The following is a 25,351-nucleotide window of genomic DNA, read 5'->3' as shown; positions in this document are numbered from 1 at the left end:
TATTAGAAGAAATTCACACTAAATTGCCAGTGGGTTTTCATGAGAATTTAAATATACATATATATAAGCTGATGTGGAAAAGTGGAGAACTGAACTTAATATTGGAAAAACGAGGGACTAAAAATTATGAATTTACTTATCCCTGGTTGCAAGCAGACAAATTACCTACTTAGGCACAAGACAATTTCCATTTATTCAGGTGGTTTGGGTGTAATACAATTTGAACAATCAGAGAGTTAAATGATTGGGACTGCAATTTGAATAGGGTTATGTTGCATACAGAACAAATGACTGTGGACAATTAGAATATTTGGATGCCTGCCTGAGGATCAAAGAGTATAGCTTCCAATGCACAGGCAGGTCAAGCATGACCAGTACTAAACTCTTTTACTGTTATGAAACCTGAGATATCCCAAGGAAGCAGATATTTTGATGGAATAGGGCACAGAAATGCCAATTCATCTGGAACTGAGCTATGACAGACTTGTAATTTCTAATGACAAGGGTGGGGAGTTGCAAGCAAGAGACAGCAGAAAGCTATTAAAAGGTTAACTCTGTGTCTTGATAGTTATATAATTCAGTTAACCTACAGTAAATATCAATGACATGTGTTTATTTCAGTTTTGTAATAAAAATGAATTTATAAAAATGCAACAATACAATACACAGCAATGCACAACTACATGGCACTAATCACAACCCCGTGGGATCATGTTCATCAATGCAACATGAGAGTAGAAGAGATATCAGGGCAGCATGCTTAACTAGAAGGATTTTCATTAAAATCACATACAAACAGCACTGTGATTTTTACACAGTTCAGTAACCATAAAAATAACAATTTCTGTTTCTTTATTCACAGAGGCTGGAAATCAACCAACAGGTGAGTCTGTTTATTTGTGGTATAGGCGAGAGTGTTTGTCAGATTGTTGGATGTTCCTTTCTAGGTTGCAACCAGTGGGATTTCAATTACATCCTGGGAAGAGACAGGGGAATTTGTGACCTTCCATAAATTGTTGGATGGCAGCTCGCATTATCGCTGGCCACTGACTATGCTGGCTAGGGCTTATATTAGTTGGGTTCATCCTTGGGGTTCTAGGGGGTGGTAGTGATAATATCATTCATGCCTGATGTCATTCATGCCATACAGTTCTTTTTTATTATTATTTGCTTCTTGCAAGTCTTCTTTCACTTGGAAGAAGCACACTTCACTTTCCCATGATGAGCTCTTGTTATGCCTTGGCTGTGAAGAGTATTACATGCTGTCAGTGAGAATATCCCTAAAGGAGTAGGGCTATTCTGCTCTCCGTGGTAGTGATAACAATCTGCTTTGTTTCTGCTTGTTGACGTAAGCTGCATTTTCCCCTGTCTTTTGCATTTTCCCTATCTTTTGTTATCCTACCCACAATGCACAGTGCTAAATGACCTGCTCCCATCGTCAGAGTAATTCCTTTTCTTCCATGCCTTTCATAGTAACCTCTTTAGCAAAAGCATTTCCTGCTCTTTTTGCTTCTCTTTTTCAACTTCTCCATTTCTACATGACTTTTCTCTCCCCCACTCTCTTTCTTTCTCTAACCTTTCTCCTTGCTTTTTCATCTGATGCAGATTGTAAGCCCTCCAGGAACAGTGTCTCTTTTGTGTTCTGTACCTGAAGAGTATGCCAAACTGTACGGTATTTGTGAAGCTGCAATGGCTTTGATCCAAACGTGTCCTTCCTCATGCAAAGGGCACGTGATGATCACGGAAGGGCTATTTTACATCTTGTGCTCAAGTACTGTGGGAGGAAAGTGAAACAAAATCCTAAATTGCATAATCTCTTGGCTATAGAATCTCCCTATTATAGCACTGTGCAAACCATACCCACCTCCGCCACACCTGGAGTGGCATCAGGTCTGAAATTGTCTACTCTGGATTTCCCTGTTGGAAACTTGGGAATGCAAATAATCCTATCAGGCTTCCTTTTCATGCCAAATACCTCCGTCTGATTCACAATTCAACATTCCTGCTGTTTGTGTCTTCAACAGGTTACTTGCCTGTCCAGTTGGTCGGTGGACGCTCAAACTGTGAAGGCCGCGTTGAAGTGTATTCTGACGGGCAATGGGGAACAGTGTGTGATGACACCTGGAATGAAAGAGGTGCAGCTGTTGTATGCCGGCAACTTGGTTGCGGTGAAGCCGTCTCGGCTCTGGGAGGTGCTTTTTTTGGCCCAGGCACAGGAGATATTGTTCTGGATAATGTGGATTGTGATGGAAATGAGACAAGTCTGGGAGAATGCTACCATCAAGGATTTTATAATAATAACTGCAATCACAGTGAAGATGCAGGTGTTATTTGTTCAGGTAAATGTGGTCTGTGAGAGCCCAGATGATCTCACCATGGATCAGTTCTGAAATGCATAAAATGAAAACAGGTTTGAAAATACCTCTGAGCATGCGGAGTGTGTTTTCCCATTAATACTAAATAACCAAAGAAAGATAGTTCTCAAACTCTGAGAACTAAAAAGTCGTGTTTTTAGGTCCAAAGGACTGATCTAGGCAAGCTAGTGCTCCCAGCACCTTTTCCCCTTACAGCTTAAGCACTAAAACAGGCATCCCCAAACTGTGGCCCTCCAGGGAGCCGGGGAAGAAGAGGCTCAGTTCCTGCCTCTGACTTGCTTAAAGGAGGGGAAGCCCCGCCTCCCGGCCGACCCTATTGATCGACCCGGGTCTGACGGAGGCGGGAACTCCCACCTCGCGAGGGGGCTGAGCTCTCAACCCCCATCGCGAGAGTTCGGTCGAGGCAAGCCCACAACACCACCTCCGTGGGATGCGGAAGTGGTTTTGCATTTAACATGGTGATTTGCCATTCATCACATGAATGGTGCACTCCATGCTAACAAAAGTGGCTCTCAACACAGGGTGCTTCTTTGAATTAGCATAACAGTAGTGAAAGTAGTACAATGGGGGGGGGCTGTACAAAAGGGTCTGACATTTAAAAAAGAAATATTGCAAAAATAATTTGCAGGAGCCAACGAGCCTTGTTGCAGCATGAGAGTCCTTCCATGCATGCCCAAGGCTTCTTGAGGAATGTTTATTTTCATCCTATGGCTGTTTGGAGTTTCAAGTTCATAGATAGGCTTGTCAGAGAGGCTGCTTTTCAGATGGAAAGAAGTCTTGAGAAACTACATGAAGTGCTACATGTTCCAAGTTTCCAGGACTGCCCTTTGAGTCCTTGTTAAATGTCCAGTTAATTTAGTAAGTTATTCCATTTATATCCAATGTGTGCCCCAAAGAGCTTGAGATGACACACATTCTTCTCCCCACCCTCTTTTTTTCCACCATGTGAGGTAGGTTAGACTGAAAGACTGATCCAAGATTACCCAATGGGCTCTATAACTTAGTGGGGTTTTATTGTGGGTCTCCCCAGTCCTAGTCTATCCACTCCACAAAGTTGACATCACTCAAGGACATGGGAACTATGAGATGAATCTATTCTTTCCATCCTGGAGCTGCACCAAAAAAGCTACCTTTGTGCATAGACACAATCCAAAAGTTATCACTTCTGGACTTTATCTTTATGAAACTCAAAATTATCTTCGTCTCTTGGCAGCTCACACATATTCTACAACACCAGAAGGAACCACTGCAACATTGTTGACAACAGAAGGAACCACCCAAACAATAAGCACAACTGAGGAAACTGTTACTCCTGAGATCCCAACCACAACTCAAGAAAGTACACAACAGTCTGGGGAAATTACTCTTACCTCTGTGCAGGGTACTGTGTGGCTTAACTCAATTGTTTAAATTTAAGAGATAGACAAAACCAGAGAAAGAAAAAAAGCACGATTAGGGCATATCCAATCAGGGTGGGTATCTACTGTGCATTTGTAACTTACATAGGGACTGAATCTCTTTATTGACCTCTGCTAATCACAATGGAAGGTGAGAATATTAATGAGTTCAAGTAACAAGCAAGTCACACATTCCAGATCAGCACATTCCCCAAATATTAACCATGTGATTTTGCTGTGAACCCAGAAAGATATGAGGTAACTAATGCATTTATTTTTGCTCAGCATCATGCAGAGCCCTGCACCTGATGCATGGTGTGTTTGCCAGCTCTGCAACGTGTGATGTGACGCCAAGTTGTGCAACTAGTTTTGCTGGAAGCTGCTGTCTGCAAACAGTTAATATGTCTGCTGCAAAACTGGTTTATGGTTTGGTTTTGCACATGTGCTGCCCAACAAAACAGACCCAGAGGTTTCCAGCTCCTCTTGGGATATATGTGGTCAACCCTATAGGTATATGTAGAAGTGACATGAGAATCATTGCATGCCATAAAATACATGCACAAAAATTCCCTACTACCATTGTTCTGTATGCTGCTCTGCTTCTTGACACAATCTATATTTGATTAGGAAAGGGGGTAGGATTTTCTAGAAGTTCCAGTTTTTATTTTTGATATCAGAATGGTGACCACAGAACAATCCCATACATACTCTGTGCCACAAGAGTGAAAATTTCAAAACTCTTCAGGAACCTTGAATTCAGGTAAACGGATGTACAATCTGATGAAAAGAGAACATATCATAGACCTTTCCTGAGCGCATGCATTTAGAAGGGGAATAAACACCCAATAAATAAATTATCATAATACAGCTTCAAGTATATTGGAATCAGCCACAGAAATGTCTGCTTTTCAACTATTTGTGTTTAATGGTTACTCTTTTATTTTGCTGCAATAGCTCCCTCTGTTGTCACTGAAGTTCCTAGCACCTCAGGTAATTCTTTCCTTGTTCTTTTTCCCCTTTTGTATTCATTAAATGAGCCTACATAAGCAAAGACTCTCATCACAAGGTAAAGTGTCTACAAAAGGGTTTGGCATCCTCGGAGTAGGTTGGAAATTACTGAGCCCCATTAGTCACAAAAAGGTGGTGGCAGTGTTAAGGATTTATTGTTTCTCTCTCTCTCTTTTTTACATTTGTATACAATTGTCAAGATTACATATAATTAAATGACAAACAGTCTTGTCACATTCTTCATCACCTTTTGCAGAGATTTCGCCTTCAGGAACATCAGCAAATCCTTTCTCCCTAAGACTGGTGAATGGAGAGAACAGCTGTCAGGGTCGTGTTGAAGTCTACCATAATGGGGAGTGGGGGACCGTCTGTGATGATGATTGGGACATTAATGATGCTCGCGTTGTCTGCAAAGAAGTTGGTTGTGGAGAAGCCACTTCAGCTCCACTTAGTGCCTACTTTGACCAAGGATCTGGCAGCATCCTCCTGGATGCAGTACAGTGCGAAGGGAATGAAACTTCTCTTAAGGACTGCTCCCATAAGGGATGGGGGGTTCATGACTGCAAACATAAGGAAGATGCCAGCGTCATCTGCTCAGGTACCTCAAATTATTTTCCATGTGTGTTAATTTTTGCAGCATAGCTTCTCAATCTGTATTGGCAAATACAGTGGTACCTCGGTTTTTGAATGTAATCCATTCCGGAAGACGGTTTGAGTTCCGAAAAGTTTGAAAACCGAAGCATTTACTTCCGGAAAACTCAGTGCAGAAGCCACATGGCATGTTCAGCTTCCAAAAAGTGTTCAAAAACCGAAGCCTTTACTTCCAGGTTTATGGCGTTCAAAAACCAAAACATTCATCAATGGAGACGTTCAAAAACTGTGGTACCACTGTATAGTAGTTATTTGAGCTGATTCAATCTTTTGTATCTATTTGGTAACCTCATTGTATACTGTGGTATATAAATTGTTGGTGTAAATACAGTGGCTTGTATTGTAAGAACATGATTCAGCTTTCTCTTTTTATATTTGAAACTCCTCCATCCACTACAGAGAATCTTATTTCATCTGGGAAACGGTGTTGAAGCTTTCCATTGCTTCCTCCAGTGTGGAGAGCCAGTGTGGTGTAGTGGTTAAGAGCGGTAGACTCGTAATCTGGTGAACCGGGTTCGCGTCTCCGCTCCTCCACATGCAGCTGCTGGGTGACCTTGGGCTAGTCACACTTCTCTGAAGTCTCTCAGCTTAACTCACCTCACAGAGTGTTTGTTGTGGGGGAGGAAGGGAAAGGAGAATGTTAGCCACTTTGAGACTCCTTAGGGTAGTGATAAAGCAGTATATCAAATCCAAACTCTTCTTCTTCTTCTCTTCTTCCCCTTCACCCAGTATTATCCCTTTATTTAAAGACTGCACACCCTTTGAACTAATTTTAATAATAAACCCAGAGGACAGAATCCAACGGCCAATGTGTGGATGCCTACGTGCAGTCTTTGAGTGCCTTTAGAGGGTTTTGTGAGAGGACGGGAGCTCCACCTATGGCTCTTTGGATTGCACACACTTCTAGCACCAGAACAGCCTGAATAATAGCCCTGGCTTCCGGGCTTCAAACCATTGTGTTATTTGTGATGCCATTTGATTGGCAGGTGGACAGCCCCACCCAGCTGTCAGATTTGTCCTTGCAAAATGGTTCCCCATCTCTGGGCTTGCCATGGGGTTGGAAAAGGAGAGTGGGAATAGCAGCAGGGAGTTGAAGAGCAGAGCAGGCAGGGGTGCAGCTCCAAGTAAATAAATGGCAAATAGGAGGTATTCAGAGGTATTCTGCATCTGAAAGTATAGGCCCTATCAGGTTAAAATGGGTAGCAGGCACTGATAGTAAACCGATTCAGTTGGAGTTTAACTGAATACTGCCGTGGGTGTGTGTGTGTGGGGGGGTGCGTTGGAATGAGTTAGTGGTTTAGAAATAATGTTCTAATTACAAATAATTAAAATTTCCTTTATTACTGCCTTTAAAATCATAACTAACAGCTATCACTACAGCTTATATCAGCAACTCATATGATTTCAAAATGGGTCATACAAAGTAGTACCTTCCTTGGCATGTCCATTAAATGAACAGAGATTCCACTGTTGTGGGGAATCATGGGCTTATTTATGGCTACTAATCCTGATAGCTTTATTCTACCTCCACTGTTTCCCCCTTTTTAGTTTTTAGAGCATCTAACCTGTTCTTTCTAATTTTTAGAACCTCTAACCACCACAGAAGTACCCACCACAGCTGGTAACTATGGGTTTCTCAATTCTAGTGTTTAAATGGAATTTCTTTTATGCTGTGCTTTCTCCTTTCTAATTTTTGGAGCTTTTAACATATTCTTTCCAATTTTAGAACCTATAACCACTACAGTAGAACCCGTCACATCTGGTATGTATTTATTTTATCTTGCTTTTTTAATATATAAAAAAGCTGCCTGGTCATGAGCCTTGACCTTTTGCATTCTTCCTTCCACTATATAAGCGAATTCTGAATTTTCAGCAAACCATGGTTTTCCATTATGTTCAAATCCAGCAAACTGTGGCTGGGGTAAAACATAGGCTGCATTCACAAGACAGTGCGTTTCACTTCCCTGACATTTCCCTATCTGTTGATTTTCAAATTATAGTTGAGTTTTTGCAGAATATTTAAAAAGTGGAATATATCAGGTGTTTAGTGCTAATTTCCATGTTAATTGCTTCCGGCGGGGGGGGGAGCATTATCCCAGGAAAATGCAAAAGTAAAGTAACCAAATTTGAGGCAGTATATCAGCATATAGTTCTTTCCTGCCATTTTCATGGGTAAATCAAGGAGGAATTAAAGTAGGCATGTGCAGAATTGACACGATTTTTGATACATCTGAATGCACCCATGATATGCAATCAAATAAGGTTTTCAAACGAAGAACATATTAGATTTTCTGAGTTGTGATGAAATCACAGAAACTTGACTTCATTTGTTCTATGACAGGCGGCAAGATAAATCATAATCATGTTATATCTGGAGACAACGCAGTGATCTATTTATAACACAAAGGTTGAATGTGTATAGGCCAGTTTGTAGTTACAAGCAGCCCTGATATTTAAAAGCGATACAATATAAAAGACAAGGTGTGTAATATTTGGTATTAGATATGTTTCTTTTTAAAATCAGGAACTTCACCACCTCAATCTACCATACAGAGTATCACAACAGGTAAGGACTGATACTGGGTTTTGGTGTTGTTGTTTTTAATGCGATTGTCAGTATTATTTATAACTGAAGAAAGAGTAGTCTTGTTACATTCTTCATTAACTTCTGCAGAGAATTCTCGTTTGGAAACTTCTGCAAGTCCTTTCTCCCTAAGATTGGTGAATGGAGAGGTGTCCTAACAGCAGCACATATTGCAATTCCCCTTCTTCCACCCACTCATTCTTTCGTTGGTCTGGCTACCCTATATCTATACCGTCCTTTATCTCTCTGGCTATTTATTTGTATATATAGGGCAATATACAATTTTAATTAATGAATTCATTAATAATACTATTTAGTATATTCTTTTGAAGAGAAAGGTTTTACAGTACATCCCTCTTCTCTGGGGAAAATAGCATATCTTAACTTCTGCCCCTGGTTTTCACATTCATGGGGCAGCAATAGGAAGAGTTTGCGCTTCCATAGAATGAATTAATTTGAAAAGAGAACAGTTGGGAAGTTCAAACACACTTTTATCATGCCTCTTTATTTTTATTTATTTATTAAAATTTGTACACTGCTTGATTATAAAATGTCTCAAAGCTTTTAACAAAAAATATAAAACAAATAAAGTACTTGTGTGTGTTTTTAATGAATTACAAAAATTTGAAAACATTCCAAGAATTAAAATCAACCGTAAACTGGTAACAGATTAAAATGCTCATCAGCACTAACTATCTCAGTTGGGTGGTCTAAAGAAAAATCTTTTTAGCTGGTGACAAAAATAAGAGCCAATAATTTACATTCAAACCAAGTTTGTAAAACAATAACAAATTGTATTTTCTGAGCTGTATTGAAACAAAAAACTGAGACATGACTTTTTTGTTTGTTCTGTGTGAGGGAACCTGATAAAATATAAACATCTTATATCTGAAGGCAACACACTTGAAGTTAAAGGTTTATAGGCCAATTCGCAGTTACAAGAAAAAGTCTGATTTGAAAAGTCAGATTTGAAAAACTGAATTAGATATTTAAAAGTGATATGATATCAAACAAGGTTTTAAATATTTGGCATTGTATCTGTTTCTTTTTAAATTAGGAACTCCACCACCTCAATCTACTGAACAGAGTGTTACAACAGGTAAGCAGCGACGCTGGGTTTTAGTGGAAATAAATGCAGTTGTCAGTATTATATAATAGTGTTACGTTCTTCATCAACTTTTGCAGCGAATTCTCCTTTGGAAACATCAGCAAGTCCTTTCTCCCTAAGACTGGTGAATGGAGAGAACAGCTGTCAGGGTCGCCTTGAAGTCTACCATGATGGGGAGTGGGGGACCGTCTGTGATGATGATTGGGACTTGAAGGATGCTCAGGTTGTGTGCCAACAACTTGGTTGCGGAGAAGCCACTGCAGCCCCACTAAGTGCCTTCTTTGGCCGAGGCTCTGGCAGCATCCTCCTGAATGCAGTACAGTGTGAAGGGACTGAATCTTCTTTTGAGGACTGTTCTCATAATGGATGGGGAGTCCATGACTGCAAACATAAGGAAGATGCCAGTGTTATCTGCTCAGGTACATCCAGTTATTTTGTTATTTTGACTATACAGTAAGGACACTGTTTCTTTTCTCTCTTTTCCATTCACTTCTGGGAATTTTCTTTCATCTGATAAATGATGCTGGAATGCAGGGGGTTTATGGTTTTTTGCATCATATTGTGCCTTTTTTGTGCGGAATGCACACCCACGGAACTAATTTCAGTAATAAATGTGTAGGCTAGAGTCTAAAGACAAATGTGAGGATGTTTAAGCACATAAAGTCACAAGTCTTGGAATACCATTATAATATCCTGTAATGTGTCAAAAAGTCGATAGCAGGCATCCCCAAACTTCGGCCCTCCAGATGTTTTGGACTACATTTCCCATCATCCCTGACCACTGGTCCTGTTCGCTAGGCATCATGGGAGTTGTAGGCCAAAACATCTGGAGGGCCGCAGTTTGGGGATGCCTGGTCTATAGCTTTGTCTCCACATACTTCTTGTAACTCAGTAACTCTAGTAACATCTGTAGTACACTGAATCTGATGGTATAGCTCCATTAAGGTAATAAGGCTAATAGTCATTGATAGATCAATTCACATGAAATTCGTTGTATATACTGTACTCTCCTGATCAATACCTGTCTGCACCAGTGCACATCCTGCAGCAGAACGTATTCTGAGTCTATTCTAGGTGGTGGAGAAAGAATTCATCTGGTCTGTCCTGTACAGCTTATCACTTTCATCAGATGCACTGATGTTCTCAGGTAGTGAGGAATTAGACTCAGATCATAGCATGGAGTGAAAGGGGCTCACCATGATTAGTTTGTGAGAGGGGAAGGAGATTGGTAGGACATAGGTTTAAGGGCAGGTTCCATTTTTTTAAAAAAACACAAGCTGAAATATTAGGTTGCTGAACTTGCAAGTCAAGATGGTGGTTCCTTAGCTCAATACACAACATAAGGTAGGACTCAGACGAATCAGGTTCTAAACATTAAATCTCTCTGGCGACTATTTCGTGGAGTGCCACCACTAAGAAGCATATAGCTATGAGTTTCCTTTTTCTAATGTTTGCATGTACTTTATTTTTATGCTGTGCTTTCTTATTACCATTCATAGGCCCCATAACCACCACAGAAATACCCATTACATCAGGTATGTATTAACTTGGCAGTGTGTGTGTGTGTGTGTGTGTGTGTGTGTGATAGCTGTCAACATTCGGATTTGAAAATAAGGGATCAGCAGCCTCACCTGTCCCGAGGACAGTCTACAGTATATCTAACAATCCAGTGCTTTGTTGAGTACAACCCCAAATACAAATGAGGTTCTAAACATTAAATTTATCTGATAGCTGCTGGCTTATGTGCCATAATTAAGAACCATAGAATTATGCATTTCTCTCTTCTGGTGTTCAAACAGCCTTTCTTTTTATATTGTTCTTCCTTCTTTCATTTTTAGGACCTCTAACTACCACAGAAACACCCATTACATCTGGTATGTATTTACTTGAAATTATCTTGTTTTTTAAGTAACAAATTTGCACTCTCTGCTGCCATTCCTTTGTATAATTCTGCTGGACTGACCCTCAGCATGGGGCAGAAAGGAGAGAACAGTTGGGTGTCATTAAAACATTAATTAGATATTTAAAAGTGACATGATATGGAGACAAGGTTTATAATATTTGGCATTGTATCTGTTTCTTCTTAAATTAGGAACTCCACCACCACAATCTACAGAACAGAGGGTGACAACTGGTAAGTATTGATATGAGCTTTTAGTTTTGGGTGTTGATGTTTTTGTTCAATTGTCAATATTATATACAGTCATACCTCAGTTTAAGTACGCTTCGGTTTGAGTACTTTCAGTTTAAGTACTCCACAGACCCATCTGGATGGCGGATGGAGGATGGATGGCGGTTAACGGATTGAGGTTGAATCCTGACAAGACAGAAGTACTGTTTGTGGGGGACAGGAGGCGGGCAGGTGTGGAGGACTCTCTGGTCCTGAATGGGGTAACTGTGCCACTGAAGGACCAGATGCGCAGCCTGGGGTCATCTTGGACTCACAGCTGTCCATGGAGGCGCAGGTTAACTCTGTGTCCAGGGCATCTGTCTATCAGCTCCATCTGGCACGCAGGCTGAGACCCTACCTGCCAGCGGACTGCCTCGCCAAGTTACAGGGAACCAGGCAGAGAGTGGCACCCACCCTGTGGAATGCCCTCCCACCAGAGGTCAAAGAAAACAACAATTACCAGACCTTTAGAAGGCATCTCAAGGCAGCCCTGTTTAGGGAAGCTTTTAATGTTTGATGGATTTCTGTATTTTAGTATTTTATGACTGGGGGAACCCGGCTAGATGGGCGGGGTATAAATAATAATAATAATAATAATAATAATAATAATATATTATTATTATTATTATTATTATTTATTATTATTATTATCTGGAACGGATTAAACCACTTTCCATTACTTTCAATGGAAAAGTTCGCTTTAGGTTAAGTACGCTTCAGGTTAAGTACGGACTTCCAGAACCAATTATGCTCTTACTTTGGGTTAAGTATGCTTCAGGTTGAGTACTCCGTGGACCCGTCTGGAACGGATTAATCCGCTTTCCATTACTTTCAATGGGAAAGTTTGCTTCAGGTTAAGTACGTTTCAGGTTAAGTACATACTTCCGGAACCAATTGTGTACTTAAACTGACGTACCACTGTATAACTGAACTAAGAATAGTCTTGTAACATTCCCCATCACCTTTTGCAGAGATTTCACCATCAGGAACATCAGCAAGCCCTTTCTCCCTAAGACTGGTGAATGGAGAGAACAGCTGTCAGGGTCGTGTTGAAGTCTACCATAATGGGGAGTGGGGGACCGTCTGTGATGATGATTGGGACCTGAAGGATGCTCGCGTTGTCTGCAAAGAAGTTGGTTGTGGAGAAGCCACTTCAGCTCCACTAAGTGCCTACTTTGACCAAGGATCTGGCAGCATCCTCCTGGATGCAGTACAGTGCGAAGGGAATGAAACTTCTCTTAAGGACTGCTCCCATAAGGGATGGGGAGTCCATGACTGCAAACATAAGGAAGATGCCAGCGTTATCTGCTCAGGTGCCTCAATTTATTTTCTTTATACACATACACTTCTTGTCTAGATCTGTATTTGCAAACATAATAGTTACACTGTCTATATATAAAGGACAATATAAAGGACATGATTTGACCTCCACCCCACCCCCACCCTGAAGTATCATCTATTGACTTCAATCAATTTTATTTCATCTAATAAGCGGTGCTGAAGTTTTTCTGACAATTCTTTGCATCTGGTTATGCATTTATTTGAAGACTGCACACACATCAAACTAATTTTAATAATGTATGTATAGACTGCAATCTAAAGATATATATGGGCATGCTCAAGCTTGGATCATAGTGCTATATGAAAGGGCCTGCCATCTCTGTAATAAAAATCATGGCACAAAGAAAAATTTGCCAGCAGGAGGGGAAGGAACAGGCACATAGGTTTGCAGGCCAATGTGCAGTGTAGCTGAAGGCAGTATATCATTATACTGTTGGAAGTGATCCCAAAAGTAATGTAGTCCAACCCCCAACCCCACACACTGTGGTGCTGTACTGGGCCACAACTATCGCACACCCCAAAAGGTGGGTAAGTCATCATTTCTAAACATTACATCTCTCTGGTCGCTGCTCACTGAGGTGCCATGACTAAAAACCATACAGCTATAAGATTCTGTTTTCTGGTTTTTAAATAGGCTTTCTCCTTATGCTGTGCTTTCTTCTTTCTATTTTTAGGACCCCTCACCACCACAGAAATACCCATTACATCAGGTATGGATGTACTAGATTCAGCTTGCCTTTAAAAAGAAAACAGATTTCCACTCCCTGCTGCCATTGCTTGGCACAATTCTGCTGGAATAGCCCTCAGTGTACTGCAGAAGTGATGGACCAATCAGATGTCATATCTTTCCTTTGGCTCTCTCCTTTGGCGATTCTGTGGGGGGGGGGGGAGAGAGAGATGTATTTCCCTTATTGTCAGTTAACATAATAAGAGGAATCTGCACTGCCATAGGATAAATTATTTTCATGGAAAATTCGAAGACACTAGAAGGTCTGCCACATATGGTTTAAAGAAATTTATGAAATTTCAGTTGCTCTTCAAATACACAGAGACTGCACTGAGATATAGGATGGTTAATACAGAACATATATTTAAAGAGCATTTTGCCTGAAAGAATCCTAGGGGCTGTAATATACTGCTCACAGAGCTACAATTCCCAGCACCCTTAACAAACAATACTTCCAAGGACACTTGTGGTGTGTTTGTTCTTATGGGCTTAATAGGCATGAGCGTTAAGTTTCTGCATTCTCTCCTCTGTGCTATATTGTAGCTTCTGAATTTGCAGCAAAGCAGTTTTCTCTTATTTGCAAATCCAGCAAACTATGCAGGGGGCAAAAGATAATTTGCTCTTAAGTTGCATCTCCAAACCAGGAACCAAGCAGAGTGTTTGAGTTTTTATAAAGCCAGAAACCGAGAAATGACATTTATGTTTGTTCTGCGTGAGGTGACTAGATTAAATGTAAGCATGTTATACCTAAAGACAACACTGTGATCAGTTGGATGAGATTTTGGAATAATAAGTTTAATGATAATGTTCAGCCGTACACTGTTTTCTACTTGTAACACTATCAGCACTTGTATATAGATGTTTTATTTTCTTCATTGAGAATTAAAAAAAAATAACAACACAAGAGTAAGGTTAAATGTGTATAGGCTAGTTTGTAGTCACAAACAACCCTGGAGGGTAGTTTCCAAAGCTTTAATTAGATATTTAAAAGTGATATGATATGGAGACAAGGTTTGAAATATTTGGCACTGTATCTGGTTTGTTTGTTTTCAAATTAGGAAATCCACCACCACAGTCTACGGAAAAAAGTGTTACAACTGGCAAGTATTAATGTGGCGTTTAAACTTTTTTTATGATTGTCAACGTTATCTATAAACAATAAATAATCTTATATTCCTCATCAACTTTTGCAGCGAATTCTCCTTTGGAAACATCAGCAAGTCCTTTCTCCCTCAGACTGGTGAACGGAGAGAACAGCTGTCAGGGTCGCCTTGAAGTCTACCATGATGGGGAGTGGGGGACCGTCTGTGATGATGATTGGGACCTGAAGGATGCTCAGGTTGTGTGCCAACAACTTGGTTGCGGAGAAGCCACTGCAGCCCCACTAAGTGCCTTCTTTGGCCGAGGCTCTGGCAGCATCCTCCTGAATGCAGTACAGTGTGAAGGGACTGAATCTTCTTTTGAGGACTGTTCTCATAATGGATGGGGAGTCCATGACTGCAAACATAAGGAAGATGCCAGCGTTATCTGCTCAGGTACATCCAGTTATACTCTGTATATGCTTATTTCTAAAGCATCTCTTCTACATCTGCATTAAACATATTGAAGTTATTTTGTCAATGCTGTGCTTTCTTCTTTTCATTTTAGGACCCATCACCACCACCGAAACAGCCATTACATCCGGTATGTATTTGCTCGACCTAAGCTTGACTTTAAAAACAAGACATATTGGCACTCCTTGCTGCCACTGCTTGCATAATTCCGTCATCATTGTGTAGCAGAAATGAGGAACCAATCAAATGGCTTTACAGTACCACTAATTTCAGATTCTCTGCTTGGACCCAATTCACACTTTCATTGATCAATTAAACTGGCTACCCAATATCTAGGCCTCCTGTAAGTTACAGGCTGTAACTCTCACTTCAAGCTATGTTGTATATTGTTTTAGAAAGAAATAGATTCACAGCAGGGCTATAATTTTAAATAAAGCAAGGGTGAAGTTACAGGTTTATAGACCAGGTTGCACTTACAAGCAAATCTGAAATGCTAGCACCCAAAACTTTAATTACATATTTAATAGTGATATGATATGGAGACAAGGTTTATAATATTTGGTATTGTATCTGGCCACTTTTTAATTTAGGAACTCCACCTCCACAATCTACAGAACAGAGGGTGACAACTGGTGAGTATTAATGTGGCGTTTTAGCATTTTTTCCATAAATGTTATTTTATATCACTTGTATGTTTTGTAACATTCCCCGTCACCTTTTGCAGAGAATGCTCCATCAGGAACATCAGCAAGTCTTTTCTCCCTAAGATTGGTGAACGGAAGTTAAAGGTTTATAGGCCAATTTGCAGTTACAAGAAACCCTGAAAAGTCAGATTTGAAAAACTGAATTAGATATTTAAAAGTGATATGATATCAAACAAGGTTTTCAATATTTGGCATTGTATCTGTTTCTTTTTAAATTAGGAACTCCACCACCTCAATCTACTGAACAGAGTGTTACAACAGGTAAGCAGCGATGCTGGGTTTTAGTGGAAATAAATGCAGTTGTCAGTATTATATAATAGTGTTGTTACGTTCTTCATCAACTTTTGCAGCGAATTCTCCTTTGGAAACATCAGCAAGTCCTTTCTCCCTAAGATTGGTGAATGGAGAGAACAGCTGTCAGGGTCGCCTTGAAGTCTACCATGATGGGGAGTGGGGAACTGTCTGTGATGACGATTGGGACATGAAGGATGCTCAGGTTGTGTGCCAACAACTTGGTTGCGGAGAAGCCAATTCAGCCCCACTAAGTGCCTTCTTTGGCCGAGGCTCTGGCAGCATCCTCCTGAATGCAGTACAGTGTGACGGGACTGAATCTTCTTTTGAGGACTGTTCTCATAATGGATGGGGAGTCCATGACTGCAAACATAAGGAAGATGCCAGCGTTATCTGCTCAGGTACCGGTACCTCCAAATATTTTCCAAATGTGCTAACTTCTAGATCTGCATTTACAGATGGAAGTTCTTTTGTCCATATTGTAAAGACATGATTCAGCTTCCTCTTTTCTCTCTTTTTAATTAGAAATTCTTCCATCCAGTGCAGGGTATAATTTTTTTTTCTTATGATAAGTTGCATTGGAATTATTCCTCTGCATTTGTTTGTTTGTTTTTGCATCTGCTTATGCATTTGTACACTGCACACTGATTGAACTCATTTCAATAATAAATATATAGTTTAAAAGCTAAAGAGACATGCAGAAATGCTTAAATGTACAAGATCAGAGGACTTCAAGGACTTGAAGAACCTGCAAGTGGCCAGAACTCAAACTCTTCAGATCCTATCAACTTTTAATGACTAGTATTGAGGAGCATGTCAGGGACCCAGGTGGCGCTGTGGTTAAACCACTCAGCCTAGGACTTGCTGATCAGAAGGTCAGCGGTTCGAATCCCTGTGACGGGGTGAGCTCCCGTTGCTTGGTCCCAGCTCCTGCCAACCAACAGTTCGAAAGCACGTCAAAATGCAAGTAGATAAATAGGAACCGCTACAGCGGGATGGTAAACGGCGTTTCCATGTGCTGCTCTGGTTTGCCAGAAGCGGCTTTGTCATGCTGGCCACATGACCTGGAAGCTGTATGCCGGCTCCCTCGGCCAATAATGCGAGATGAGCACGCAACCCCAGAGTCGGTCACGACTGGACCTAATGGTCAGGGGTCCCTTTACCTTTACCTTTATTGAGGAGCATATTGGATCTGATGATGTAGGCTCCATTAAGGTACAATAGCTAATATACATGGATGAACCAATTCACTTGGAATTCATTTAATTTAAACTTCTCCTGTAGAGATATAATCAATAGCTGTTAGCAGCAGTGCACATCCCATGATAGAAGAACTTCTAATTTCATCCCAGGTGGTGAGGAGAATATTTCCTTTGGATCTATTATAAGTCTATTTTTCACTTTCATTACATGGTCTGGTATTCCAGAATAGTGAGGAATAGGTGTGGAGCCATAGTACTGAGTGAAACGGGCTTAATTCTTGCCATTTCCCCAGTATACAGTAAAGCACAAAGCAAAGATTTGTCATGTAATGAAAATGGACACATACCCATAGATTTTGGTGAAGGTTCCACAACAGGAAATGAGAAAATTAGAAATTGGCAAGTTAAAATGCAGGCTCCCTCATTCAATCAGTTTAGCACTTATAGTAGAGTGAACAATGCAGATAAGGTTCTAAACATTAAATTTCTCCAATATCTTCTTGATGAGGTGCCATAATTAAGAACCATATACAGTAACAATGAGTTCCTCCCTTTTGGTGTTTAAATGGGCATTATTTTTATGCTGTCCTACTTTCTATTTCCAGGACCTCTTACCACCACAGAAATACCCATTACATCTGGTATGTATTTTTTGACTTTATCATGCTTTATTTTTTAAAAAACCCAACCAACATTCTCTGCTACGATTGTTTGGCTTGTTTGGCAGAAAAGAGAGAGCTTGAGTGTGATAGGAGTAGCACCTTTTGCAGTTCCCCCCCCATTCACCATGGTTGCCCAATGCCAAACCTCCCTTAAGCTGTATCCTGCAGCTATTTAGTATATAAAGAGAAATAGATTCAGAGCACAGCCCTCTTCAGAGAAAATAACATGTTGTACATTAGACCCCTGATTTTCATGTATCATGGGGCAGCAAAAAGAAGAGTGTGCACTTCCATAGAATGAATTTATTTTATAAAGAGAGCTAATGGGAAATTTGAAGACCCTTTAGCCAGACTTCTTTCATAGTAATCTGGTATCTAGAGGTAAATGAAAGTCAGAGTTACTCTTCGTATATGCACAATCTGAACTGAAACATAATGCCAAATCACGAATCAACATTATGGGCATCAGCAGCTATGAGCCTTGGGCTTTTTCATTCATTACCCCACTACATAAGGAGCTTCTAAATTTGCACCAAACCATAGTTTTCCATTATCTCAAAAAGCCAATAAACTGTAGAGTGGGCAAAAGATAATCTGCCCTGAAAACAGTTTCAAACCAGGAACAGATTGTGATTCTGAGTTCTGATGAAACCGCAAACTGAGAAAGGACTTTTTTTTGCTTCTTCTATGTAAGCAGAGAAGGTCAAAGATATGCATGTTACATCTGGAGGCAACACAGTGACGGGACCGCCTCTCCTGGTATGCCCCGCGGAGGACCTTAAGGTCCACAAACAATAATATTCTGGAGATCCCGAGTCATAAGATGGCTAGATTGGCCTCTACTAGAGCCAGGGCCTTTTCAGTACTGGCCCCAACCTGGTGGAACGCTCTTTCCCAGGAGACCAGGGCCCTGCGGGATTTGTCATCTTTCCGCAGGGCCTGCAAGACAGAGCTGTTCCGCCTGGCCTTTGGGTTAGACTCAGCCTGACCCCTGTGTTTTCCTCCCTCATGGCTTGGATTTGTGGACTACTTGAAATGAGGCTGCACTTTAAATTTTGATACTGTATTTTAATCTGTATTTTAATTAATTGTTTTTATGTTTTATTGTAATTCTGTTGGTGTCAGCCGCCCTGAGCCCGGTTTTTGACTGGGGAGGGCGGGGTATAAATAAAAATTTATTATTATTATTATTATTATTATTATTATTATTATTATTATTACACAGAGAAGAGGTTAAAGATATATAGACCAGTTTGCAAACATCCCTGAAGAGCCAAATTCTAAAACCTTAATTAGATTTTTAAACCAAATTCATAATATGTGGACAAAATTTAATATACAGTATTTGGTATTGCATCTGGTTGTTTTTTTTAAATTAGGAACTCTGCCTCCACAATCTACAGAACAGAGGGTGACAACTGGTGAGTATTAATGTGGAGTTTTAGCATTTTTTCCACAAATGTTATTATTATATTGTATTTTATGTTGTTTTAAGCTGCTTTTTAAGTTGTTTTTAATCAGTGTTTTATATTTGTTGTTAGCTGCCCTGAACCCGGTTTCTGGACCGGGAAGGGCGGGGTATAAATAAAAATTATTATTATTATTATTATTATTATTATTATTATTACATATTATTGAACAAGAAATAGTCTTGTAACATTCTTCATCACCTTTTGCAGAGATTTCACCATCAGGAACATCAGCAAGCCCTTTCTCCCTAAGACTGGTGAATGGAGAGAACAACTGTCAGGGTCGCCTTGAAGTCTACCATGATGGGACCTGGGGAACTGTCTGTGATGACGATTGGGACATAAAGGATGCTCAGGTTGTGTGCCAACAACTTGGTTGCGGAGAAGCCACTGCAGCCCCACTAAGTGCCTTCTTTGGCCGAGGCTCTGGCAGCATCCTCCTGAATGCAGTACAGTGTGACGGGACTGAATCTTCTTTTGAGGACTGTTCTCATAATGGATGGGGAGTCCATGACTGCAAACATAAGGAAGATGCCAGTGTTATCTGCTCAGGTACCTCCAATTATTTTTCCATATGTGTTTGCAGCATCTCTTCTAGATATTTCCAAATATAGCATATATATTATGCCTGTATTGCAAGGATACGGTTGTTATTTTTTTTCCTTTTCTGTTTTTTAAATTAAAAACCCTTCCATCCACTGCGGAGAATATTCTTTCATCTCATAAGTGGTGCTGAAGTTTCTGAAGCAGGGGGGTTGCATCTGATGATACATTTATTTGAAAACTGCACAGCCATTGACCTAATTTCAATAATAATGGCATAGGCTAGAATCTAAAGACATATGTGGGCATACTCAAGCTCATAACACAACAAGTCTTAGAGCTCCATTGGAATGTACTGCAAGTGACAGGTGCTCTACCGGTATGTCTCTATGTTCCAAGGAATATTGGTTCTGAATGTCTCTATGTTCCAAGGAATATTGGTTCTGAATATACCATAGCTAATAGACAATGACAAACCAGTGCAAATGCAATTCATATACTGTAATTTACTTTCCCTCTTGATAATCATGTTCAATAGCAATTAGCATCGGGGCATATGTTGTGGTAGCAAGTCATCCCGTTACATAACAGGTAGTGGGAAGAAGGAGTAATTTCTCTGGTCCATTTTGAATCTTCCGCAAATCACTTTCATTAGATGATGTGATGTTCCATTATTGTGATGAATGAGAGTGAGGCCAGAGGGCTAAGTGAAAGGGAATCACTTCCTGACATCTTCCAAATCTAAAAAATACTACAAGGGGAAAGTGCAGATTCCATATTTTAAAGACAGTGAGAACTTTGGAAACTGAATCTGCTTGTCAGGTTCCCTAGCTCAATCTGGAACTCAATCTAGGATTTAGAATAGAACAATCAGAATAAATCAGTTTATAAACATTATATTTCTCCGATAGTTATCTGCTAAGCTGTCATAATTAGGACCCATATAACTTCAAGTTTCTGTCATCGGGTATTCAAATAAGTTTCATTTTTCTCTGCTAAGATGTCATAAATAGGACCCATATAACTTTAAGTTTCTCTCATCAGGTATTTAAATAAGTTTCATTTTTTTTCTTTTGCACCCTTCTTTCCATTTTCAGGACCTCCAGCCACCACAGAAGCACCCATTACATCTGGTATGTATTAACAGCAGTCCCTCCTGTCATTGGTTGGTAAAATTCTGCAGGAAATTGTTGCAAGGGTGGAGGACAGAGCTGAATCAGGTGTTCTTGCACAAATTTAATTTTCCTTGGCTGCCCCCAAATCAGTGGTGCTAACTAGGAACAAATGCTGGTTCGTGAATTCTAATGGAAACACAAACTGAGAATGGAAGGGGTTTTTTGTTGTAAGTGGGAGACAACAGAGAACACAAGCATGTTACATCTAAAGACATCAGAAAAGAAGCACTTAATAACACAAGGCTGAGGTTAAAAATACAAGCACCAGATGGTTATTGCAAACACCCTGAAGTGATAACTTCTTAAGTCTTCATTGTGTATTTTGTGGAGGTGGAAAGTAGATCCACTTGTGAGTACAGTGGAACCTCGGTTTACGAACAGTCCTGTTTACGAACTATTCAGTTTACGAACTCCGCAAAACCGGAAGTAGTGTTCCAGTTTGCGAACTTTACCTCAGTCTACAAATGGAAGCCGAATGGTGGAAGGGCACCAGTGGCAGGAGGCTTCGTTAGGGAAAGCACACCTCAGTTTAAGAATGGATTTGGTTTAAGAATGGACTTGTAAAGCAAAGTATCACTGTAATTAACAAAACAAAAAAATCAACTGGGCACTGAGATTCAAAATGCAGGAATGTGCACATCCTCCGGCAGAAGAGAGCCCCCAGCAGTTAAAAACTTTCTCAGAGTTAACCAGCAGCATAGCATGGAATATAGGTTGTTAAACTCTTTTGCATATCTCTTTTAGTGTGTCTTAAAATGCTTGCCCCTTCTCTCTAGCATGCTATTGAGTATGTTTAAAAGCTTTCCTTACTAAATCCAAAAGTCTGATTCATGCACTGTTCCATGCAGCAGCAAAGAGAACACAGGTAGATTACACTTGGGTACAAAATGCACACTATAGTTTCAAACATATGGTCTGAACTTTGAGCAAGTTCAGACATGTCCGTTCTGGTGTATTACGAGGTGAGAAAATAGTGAGAGAAAGGAAGAGAAGAAGCTTCAGCTTCACTTCCTCCTTTGACCTGAGTCTAGGAACACAGCTCTGTGGTTTTAAAACCTTCATGCATTAACTAGCACTCATGCATAGTTATGTTTGGCTGCAATTTGACTGAAATAAATATGTAGACAAAGATTTAAGCATTTAGTGTTGTATCTTGAATATATTTCAATTAGGAACTCCACCACCACCACAGTCTACAGGACAGAGCATTACAACTGGTAAGAACTAAAGTGAGGTTATAATAAAAAAATTTACACTTGCCAGTATTATATATTAGAAAAAGTTGCATTTCCCCTCAACTTTTGCAGATGATTCTTCATCGGGAACAACAGCAAATTCTTTCTCCCTAAGACTGGTGAATGGAGAGAACAGCTGTCAGGGTCGTGTTGAAGTCTACCATAATGGGGAGTGGGGGACCGTCTGTGATGATGATTGGGACATTAATGATGCTCGCGTTGTCTGCAAAGAAGTTGGTTGTGGAGAAGCCACTTCAGCTCCACTTAGTGCCTACTTTGACCAAGGATCTGGCAGCATCCTCCTGGATGCAGTACAGTGCGAAGGGAATGAATCTTCGCTTAAGGACTGCTCCCATAAGGGATGGGGAGTCCATGACTGCAAACATAAGGAAGATGCAAGTGTCATTTGCTCTGGTAATGTACATTTCTATTGGTTTTCACACCTTACATATTATGCAGTATTCATTATTTGTAATAATATTTGCAAGGCACCTCTCTGCAGTATAAATTCATTTATTTATTTCTAAATTCTTTCTTTCGTTGTTTTAGGAAATGTTTCCCATACTACAGGGAGTCCCATTATAAGTAGTGAGTATTAATTGAAAGCTGGGAGCATTATGAGTTGTTGTTTTAGAGACTGCTATTTTGCATATAAGAGCATCTCCATGGATTTGAGAGCCCCTTTTCAGAAGAACTGCTCATTCGTTTTATCAGTGCATGAGGAAGGCCACACAACCAGACCATCCCTGGATGTTGCACACCACAAGAAGACCCATCCGCTGGCATCCACACATACAGCTTGTGCATAGGAAGCATAGCACAGTATGAGTAAAGGCTCCCCACCCTGCTGATGTTCGCACTGTATGTGTGGATTATAGGAAAAGGAGCCACTCAGAGTGAGCAGTGTTGGGGGCAAAACTAATTGGCCTGGCCGTGTTCCACACTTGGAGATTGATCAAATGTATTGCCCATTCTTCTGAACAGGGCTAGAAATTATGGGAAATCGTGTCCTCCCTAAAAGAGGGCCTCCTGGTTGTGAGTGGGTCCATTAGATAGCCACAACACCCTATTGGTAGGTCCCTCGTTGCTGGGTTTAATCTTGCCAATGGGGTGGCAGCCCCAGAGCTTCCTCTTTTGGCTAGTGCATCGGAACACCCGCCCACCTCTCCCTAATTTTAGGGCATTTTGCGCTTGACCTTGTTATGCCGTCGTGTGTCGTCTGTCGTTGGGACAGGGGCACGGCAGGAATTTTCCCCACTTGGCTGATTGGCTGTTGCCATTTGGGTTTCGCCTACCACGTAGCAATTCGTCACAACTTGTAAGGTTGCGGAAGGGAGTTGTGCCCATGCCTGAGTCCAGGGGAGCATCTGGGGAGTGAACAGAGTATGTTCCCAGGCTTTTCACCCTCAGGTGTTCACCCTTGGCTGACCTATGATAGAGCTCTGGGTGAGCACTACCTGCAAGGGTGTAGGGAGCTAGTCGAACCAGAGCCTATGCAACTACTCACTTTTCTGTAATCAATAAAGTTGTGGCCTAAATTCTGCCAAAAACCAAAACTAAAATTTGAGTCAAATGCGTCTTTATTTAGGGGGGAGGTCTCTGGGTCTAACACACAACTGGAATTCCCAAACATTTTGATTTGATGGGATTGTAGTCCCAACCCAATATCATGTTTTCATGGAAATGGGTTTTAAGAAACCTGGGATTTGGGAGACCTATGCCCCCACAGAAAATATCTTGGCAGGTGTATTTTCTCTGAAGCTGAATCTCTGGTCCTTTCCCTCTCCCAACTGAATGTGAACATTATCACTACTAGGGTTTGATGGGACAAGTTCCATCTTCCTAGCACTATGGAAGAAACTTTTCTACAGTGCAATGCCTATGCACATTTACTCAGAAGTAAGTCTCACTGAGGTTTTTACTCCGATGGGTATAGATAGCATGAATTATCATGTATCAGCACACCAGTGAAGTCTGAATGGTACACATAAATAATGTCGCAGTAAGTTATTTTAATAGAACTCATACATCTTAATGGTGACATCCAAGTACAAAATCCCTTCTCGTTATACATGTTTTTCACAAAGCAAAACCTAGTTGAGTTCACAATATTTTGCTATGTTGGTAAATATCAGTAGTCAAAACCTGAAAAGGAAACAGAAGAATTCTCTAGAAACCAATAAAATGCTATTGATTGTTTGTTTCTGGAGTTATACAAAAGTAAGGATGAAACGATTAGTCCTTAACAGGCTGTGGAAGACACAACTGTGTGTATATTTCCTTTTTGTTGTTCGTTTCTATCTATGATGCTATTATAATTCTTTCCTCAGCTCCAGCAAGGAATACAACCTCAACCCCAGTAAGAAATGCAACAACAAAGGCACCAGGTATTTTATAATTATAGCACATTCCATTAATAGGCTGTGATCCAGATAGAGTCAATGTCTTGTTGGATTAGAAATTAAATCTTTTCCCAGTCATATAATAATTCATCGTTTTAAGTGAATAAGCATAGGAACTGTAGTAAATATATAATATTAGAGGGTCTTCAAGCTTGGTAATTAACAGTGCCTTCCAAAGTATTTTTTACCTAGAAGTAAGGATGGATCCAGACACATCAAAAAAATGTTTCCGGAAAATGCATTGTAAACCTCATAATGGGAAATCACATTGCCGAAAGATAGAACTCTACAGCACCATCTGGTGTCACAGTGTTATAATGCATTTAAAACATGCTTTTAAAAAAGCACAAAAAACTAATGTAGCTGAGTCCTAAGTCTTTTTCAATTCACTATCAAGCATGTTCAGGATTGCACTGTAAACCTATATAGCCACTTAGCAGAGAATATGACTGTACACCCTATACATTTAAAGCACATTCAGAGCTCATTCTTTCTCTCAAAGAATTCTGGGCACTACAATTTCTTAAGGGTTACTGGGAATTGTAACTCTGTTTGGGGTGAACTATAGTGCCTAGAATTGTCAGATGGAAAGAATATACTTTAAAGGTATAGTGTATAACTACATCCCACTGAACTCTTGTATAGGATTTTTTGCTAGAAGCTAACATTGTATTGAATATATAAGGTTATTTTATTGTATCCTTTTTTTCCTTTTCCTTTTGTTTGAAATAGTTAGCCTTTTGAACTATTGAAT

At 40.2% G+C, this 25,351-nt stretch overlaps 1 protein-coding gene across 1 annotated transcript in view; it reads left to right on the top strand.

Moving 5' to 3' along the window:
- Positions 1 to 25,351, top strand: part of DMBT1 (deleted in malignant brain tumors 1) — a 70,569-nt gene that overhangs the window by 35,318 nt on the left and 9,900 nt on the right. Inside the window, exons 13-40 of the mRNA XM_088669872.1 lie at positions 2,025 to 2,339; positions 3,589 to 3,756; positions 4,727 to 4,762; positions 5,037 to 5,378; positions 7,017 to 7,052; positions 7,158 to 7,193; positions 7,956 to 7,997; positions 9,073 to 9,114; positions 9,201 to 9,542; positions 10,623 to 10,658; positions 10,962 to 10,997; positions 11,216 to 11,257; positions 12,265 to 12,606; positions 13,309 to 13,344; positions 14,420 to 14,461; positions 14,555 to 14,896; positions 15,009 to 15,044; positions 15,505 to 15,546; positions 15,838 to 15,879; positions 15,969 to 16,310; positions 17,717 to 17,752; positions 19,153 to 19,194; positions 19,453 to 19,794; positions 20,883 to 20,918; positions 22,133 to 22,177; positions 22,268 to 22,609; positions 22,745 to 22,783; positions 24,526 to 24,582. Coding sequence (XP_088525998.1) covers positions 2,025 to 2,339; positions 3,589 to 3,756; positions 4,727 to 4,762; positions 5,037 to 5,378; positions 7,017 to 7,052; positions 7,158 to 7,193; positions 7,956 to 7,997; positions 9,073 to 9,114; positions 9,201 to 9,542; positions 10,623 to 10,658; positions 10,962 to 10,997; positions 11,216 to 11,257; positions 12,265 to 12,606; positions 13,309 to 13,344; positions 14,420 to 14,461; positions 14,555 to 14,896; positions 15,009 to 15,044; positions 15,505 to 15,546; positions 15,838 to 15,879; positions 15,969 to 16,310; positions 17,717 to 17,752; positions 19,153 to 19,194; positions 19,453 to 19,794; positions 20,883 to 20,918; positions 22,133 to 22,177; positions 22,268 to 22,609; positions 22,745 to 22,783; positions 24,526 to 24,582 — 3,636 coding nt within the window. The remainder of the gene's footprint in view (positions 1 to 2,024; positions 2,340 to 3,588; positions 3,757 to 4,726; positions 4,763 to 5,036; positions 5,379 to 7,016; positions 7,053 to 7,157; positions 7,194 to 7,955; positions 7,998 to 9,072; positions 9,115 to 9,200; positions 9,543 to 10,622; positions 10,659 to 10,961; positions 10,998 to 11,215; positions 11,258 to 12,264; positions 12,607 to 13,308; positions 13,345 to 14,419; positions 14,462 to 14,554; positions 14,897 to 15,008; positions 15,045 to 15,504; positions 15,547 to 15,837; positions 15,880 to 15,968; positions 16,311 to 17,716; positions 17,753 to 19,152; positions 19,195 to 19,452; positions 19,795 to 20,882; positions 20,919 to 22,132; positions 22,178 to 22,267; positions 22,610 to 22,744; positions 22,784 to 24,525; positions 24,583 to 25,351) is intronic.

Source organism: Zootoca vivipara, chromosome 5 (genome assembly GCF_965207765.1).
Source record: "Zootoca vivipara chromosome 5, rZooViv2.hap1.1, whole genome shotgun sequence".
Lineage (NCBI taxonomy): Eukaryota > Metazoa > Chordata > Lepidosauria > Squamata > Lacertidae > Zootoca > Zootoca vivipara.
This window is presented reverse-complemented; position numbering and strand designations above follow the sequence as displayed.